Source organism: Dama dama, chromosome 12, assembly GCF_033118175.1.
Source record: "Dama dama isolate Ldn47 chromosome 12, ASM3311817v1, whole genome shotgun sequence".
NCBI classification, from domain to species: Eukaryota; Metazoa; Chordata; class Mammalia; order Artiodactyla; family Cervidae; genus Dama; species Dama dama.
The window spans coordinates 74,613,380-74,619,379 of NC_083692.1; the positions used below are offsets into that span (position 1 = coordinate 74,613,380).

Consider the following 6,000-nt stretch of genomic DNA (forward strand, 5'->3'; position numbering starts at 1 on the left):
AATAACACGAATTCTCTCCAGAAGCTAATGGCTATCATTTCTCATGATGTTGCATTTGATTTTTTTAAAGTTAACTTCTAATCCATGTCCTAGGTTTATGAAATGGCATTGGCCACTTACAAGTAAAATATAGCCTTTAGGATGCCCCGCTGGGAATCTTCCCTTTCTCCTCAACCCTGGCACAGAGACTTACTTCACTGACTTTAAACCCAAATAGCAAGTGAATGAGAAATGATATCCTGCATGGTAAGTCACATATGACATAAATAATGGGCTTCCTAGCAGCTTGTAACATTCCAGAAATAGCAAAGGTCACAAAAATTGGTTAGGGAAAGTGGAAGATCCAGAAAAGTGCCTTCAAGAATAATATTTTTTAATGTTTATCTTTTCAGTTTATAAAAGTAATATATGTTATTTATAGAAATTTTAAGAAACATAAACATGTATAAAGAAGAAAAGTATGCAACTTATCATCTGATCTTGAAAAACTTACCACTATTAATTTCTTTTTTTCCAGGAATTTTTATATTCCTCAGTATTATTTACTTTTTCTAAAGAAGTATATATAAAGAACTACATAAACTCTTGTTACACAAAGAACTCTATAAAGTATGGAGGACTTTATAAACTTTTACTACTCAAAGAATTAACATTACCTTATTACTTAGAAATTTAGAATCCCAAACCCCATCCACTCTTTCTGAGTCAGAATCTGTATTTTTACATGATTCCTAAAAATTCTTATGCACTGTATGAATTTTTTTCTACACCTCTAATTCTTACTTAATGGGTATAAGTGCTTTAAAAGCTCTGACTATTTCTAAATTGCCAGCCAGAAAAAAAAATGTACAAGTTAATATACCCTCCAACAGTTTTTCTAAGTGTCATTTCATTGCACCTTTATCAATTCTGGTATCATGATTTTTCATTTTTGTTAATTTGAAAAATCAAAATTATGTATTTCATATTTAAGTTAGTGACCTTTATCTGGAAATGTGGAGTTATAGATTTAACTACCACAATTTACACTGAAACTTATATTGACTTAAAGTGTGTCTTAATTTTACTGAAAACAGTATTTCACCATGAAGGAATATAAATATATGTTCCAAAACACCCCTTGCTTAGTATACAAGAATGCAGTAGACACTCAGCAAACTTTTATTGAATTTTTTAAATTCTTTAGTGATGAACTTATAAAGCTAAATTTAGGAGATAAGCCTGAGAAGATTGTAACTAGCATATAAATATTCAGTTTATGGTAACAAAGTGGCAGTTGATAGAAAATGAACTAAGGTTCATGATGGATAGCAGTCAAAATGTTAATGCTATTATTTAAAAATGTTTTAATAAAAATATGTTAAGAAATATTTTCCTTTATTATTCACATACTGAAACTATATAAGACAGTATTGTAGACAGTTCTTAAATTTTCCAGCAACAAAAATCTCAAGTCATCTTGTCACCTTAGAAGTAATTCTAAGAAAAAAAGAAATGAAGAGAGAGAAAGAAACAGAGACAGAGAAACAAGTGAAATAAAGTGATTAAAAACAAGGAATTTTTTCTCTGAGAAATTTAGTGAACTTTTCACTGGGCTAAAACCTAAACAAGAACGTCTTTCCATACCAGCTGATAGCACTGTGGTCTCCTTGCTTGCAAGTTTATAAAAGAAAAAGACTAGGCTATCTTCTGCCCTCTGGAGAGAAAACCGCAAGGACAATCAATCTAAATTAGAATGTGGACAGCTCTAAGGATTGATCTCTTTTCAAAAAAAAGAAGAAAAATGCATAAAAGAGAATTGACAAGAAAATAAAGTAAAATAGCACTTAATAATTTTAAATAAACATATTTTTAGACCTAAGCAAATTATATCCCTGGGTACAGAAAGAATTTACAGATGTGATTTCAAAATCACTATTGGTGTCTCTGAAGAATCCTAAAAAAGGAAGAAAATGTTTTAAAAACTGAAATTGAACAAGGGCATCAGTTTTGAAAGGTACTTTTAAATTTTTCAATAAGCCCTTTGTTTATTAATGTATGCCAGAAAGTTTTTCAGATACAAAGTCATTTTCACCATTTTTGTGCTACCTATTTTTAGCTTAGCCATCTATCCCCAATTGTTGAGAATAATGTGTTAACCTAGAAAAAGTTTTAAGTTCTCTAAAAAAGCAATTTTTAATGTTCTACATATTCTAACCAAACACATAGGTGAAAATCATGAGAAATTTTATCAAATTCACAGGGAATAAAAATACAAATAGAAGTTAATATTTGAAAGTCTTAAGATCTCATTCAATGAGGTGAAATTCAGTAATTAACCTCCCTCACTTCAAAAACTCAATGACACAACCACTAAATGGGGCCACTCTTGTTTTAAGTTCTGTGAATAAAACTCTAAGGACTTTAGTATAATGAAAATTTAATAAAAGTCAAAAGTATAAAGTTACTGCCCCAAAAAGGCAAAGAATTTTAAGCCTGCATGAGTTCCTAGAGCAAAAGAGATTATACCACTGTGCTCTGTGCCAGCCACACAGTATGAGGGGTAAAGCCTCATGTTCTCTCCTTTAAGGCACTTAGCTGATACTACTCTTTTGTTCAGTAAATCTGTCAATTCTAGTTTTTTTTACAATTAAATTGCCCATGTCAAAATTTATATATTAATTTAGCGTTAGCTAGACACCCATCTGGAAAAGAAAATGGTGACCCACTCCAGTGTTCTTGCCTGGAGAATCCCATGGACAGGGGAGCCTGCTGGGCTGCAGTCCGTGGGGTCGCAAGGAGTCAGACACAACTGAAGCAACTTAGCATGCATGCAGACACCCCTCTGTGCTGTCTAGACCAATGTTCTCCAAAGTTCAGTGCACCAGGCAACCCAATGAGAGATGCAGAAAGGAAATATCTGAAATTCTATTTTTATTTTAATTCTAATAAAACTTTTTTAAAAAAAATCTTTACCAATATTTACTATATTTATTGACAGTGGTTTGTTGATAGTTTGAAAGCGAATAGTCATATATAGAGGCGTATACTCAACAACTGTATTGTTGGACTGCCCAATCAAAAATAGAGACTATTGGTCTAGTCCCCTCCTTTATGCTCAGGAAAATTTGCTCATCTCCTGGGGAGGAACCAGGAGACATAATTCTCTTTGTAAATGTAATTTCTGCTCCAATCCTCACAGAATGGACAGAAATGATGATGTCAAAGGCCAGAAATATTTCCCACGTTGTGAGTGAGTTTATCCTCCTGGGCTTCCCTTGCCGCTGGGAAATAGAGATCTTCCTCTTTTCCATATTCTTTATAACTTACATCTTGACCCTCCTTGGAAATATAGCCATCGTGTGTGCAGTGCGCTGGGACCGCCGGCTCCACACCCCAATGTACATTCTGCTGGCCAACTTCTCCTTCCTGGAGATCTGCTATGTCAACTCTGATGTGCCCAATATGCTGGCCAACTTCTTCTCCCAAACCAAAACTATCTCCTTTGCTCGGTGTCTCCTTCAGTTGTACTTCTTCTTCTCACTGGGCACAGCAGAATGCTTATTTCTCTCCATCATGGCCTATGACCGTTTCCTGGCAATTTGCCGCCCTCTGCACTACCCCACCATCATGACAACTAAGTTCTGTAGCAGCTTGGTCATCTTTTGCTGGGTGTACGGTTTCCTCTGGTTTCTGATCCCAGTGATACTCGTTACTCGTCTACCATTTTGTGGCCCAAATGTGATTGATGACTTTCTGTGTGACCTGGGCCCTCTGTTGGCCCTGGCTTCAGCATGTGTCCCAGCCCCAGGGACTGTTCTTATATGTGGTACCATGAGCTCCCTCCTTATCTTTGCCACCTTTTTCTACATTTCTGGATCCTACACCCTGGTGCTGAGGGTTGTAATGCAGGTGCCCTCAGTGGCTGGCCGGAAGAAGGCCTTCTCCACCTGCTCCTCACATCTGGCTGTTGTGTTTCTATTCTATAGTTCTGTCATGATGACATATGTGAGTCCAGGGTCAGGACAAGCAGAGGGCATGCAGAAGTTCACAACTTTGTTCTACTCAGTTTTGACCCCCTTTTTCAATCCCATGATCTACAGCCTCCGGAATAAAGAAATGAAAGATGCTTTGAAGAAAGTTGTAGGAGGTTCCTAAAACTGGGACTATGCAAATTAAAGTTGGAAAATCATTGATCTCTGAAAAGGTTCACAACAAACAACCACATGTAACACTTTCTATTGACATCTACCTCCAACCGAGCAGTGGTTCTCAACTAACTGAGTCGGAAATGGGGATGTTAGGACCAAGGTACAGGTATTTTGAAAAGTGCCCCAGGATACTGTAATACACAGAGAGGGTTAAGAACCCTCAAATTTAGGAATTTCTAAACTCTTTAATGGGCTTCCCAGGTGGCTCAGGGTAAAGAATTCACCTGCCAATACAGGAGACATAGGTTCAGTCTTTGGGTTCAGAAGATCCCCTAGAGAAGCAAATGGCAACCCACTCCATTTTTGGCCCGAAAACCCCATGGACAGAGGAGCATGGCTACAGTCCATGGAGTCACAAGAGTTGGGCATGACTTAGTGTCTTAATAATAACAATAACAAAATTCTGTGATAACACAGAGTGAGACCACACACATACACACCCCTTTTCTTTTCAAAAGCCACTTTAGTGCAAATCAATCAAACTGAATCACTCTTTTATAGGTGGCTGTCCAGTTTTACCAGCACCACTTGTTGAACAGCCAGTTTTTTCATCCACTGTATATTCTTGCCTCCTTTATCATAGGTTAATTGACCAAGATGTGTGGATTTATTTCTGGGCCTTCATTTCTGTTCCATTAATCTATGTATCCATTCTTGTGCCAATAATATGCTGTTTTGATTACTGTAGCTTTGTAGTATATACTGAAGTCTGGGAGGGTTATACCTTTAATAAGACATGCTATAACCCAAACATAATAATCATTGCTTTGCCAAAAAAAAGTTTATATCCAAGATAGGTCAATCTCTTTTGAATGATTTGTACATGCTCTTTTTATGAGATTATGCATAGAAAAGGGGCTTCCCTCATAGCTTAGTCAGTAAAGAATCTGTCTGCAATGCGGGAGACCCGGCTTTGATTCCTGGGTCAGGAAGATCTCCTGGAGAAGGAGACGGGAACCCACTTCAGTATTCTTGCCCAGAGAATCCCATGGACAGAGGAGTCTGGAAGACTACAGTCCATGGTGTCACAAGAGTCAGACATGACTTAATGACTAAACCAACAACAAAATAAATGCATAGAAAAAAAAAGAATATGAAAAACTATTCTGGCATTGTACTGGCATTTGGAGTGACCCAAGTTAGTAATATTTCTTTCCTGTCCTCAGAGTACCATTTGTTTTTTCCCCCATTTGTTTATTTTTGCTTTTATTTCTTCTGCCTTAAGAAATTGATCCAGGAAAATACTGCTATAACTTACATCAACATTCTGCCTATGTTCTCTTCCTTGAATTTTACAGTTTCCATTCTAACTTTTAGATTTTAAACCATTTTTAGTGTATTTTTGCATATTGTATGAGAGAATGTTCTAATCTCCCTCTTTTATAGGTGGCTGTCCAGTTTTCCCAGCACCACTTGTTAAACAGCCAATCCATTGTATATTCTTGCTTCCTTTGTCATAGGTTAATTGACAGTTGGTGTGCAGGTTTATTTTTGGGCTTTCTAGTCTATTCTGTTAATCTATGTGTCTAATTTTATGCTGCCAATAATATGCGATTTTGATTACTGTAGCTTTGTAGTAAGGACTGAAGTCTGGGAGGGTTATACCTCCAGATTTGTTCTTTTCTCTCAAGATTGCTTCAGCAATTCAGGGTCTTTTGAGGCACCATATGAATTTATAATTATTTGTTTTACTTCTATGAAAAATGTCATGGGTATTTTGATAGGAACTGCATTAAATCTGTAGATTGCTTTGGGTAGTATGGCCATTTTAACAGTATCAATTCTTCCAATCCAAGAGCATGGGATATCT

The 6,000-nt window shown here is 36.4% G+C and overlaps 1 protein-coding gene across 1 annotated transcript; it reads left to right on the forward strand.

The window, feature by feature from the left end:
• The first annotated feature begins 3,198 nt into the window (after positions 1-3,198).
• LOC133067309 (olfactory receptor 11H6-like) lies at positions 3,199-4,137 on the forward strand. The gene has a single exon (XM_061158460.1). The coding sequence runs from the start codon at positions 3,199-3,201 to the stop codon at positions 4,135-4,137; it is 939 nt and encodes a 312-aa protein (XP_061014443.1).
• Positions 4,138-6,000: the final 1,863 nt, after the last annotated feature.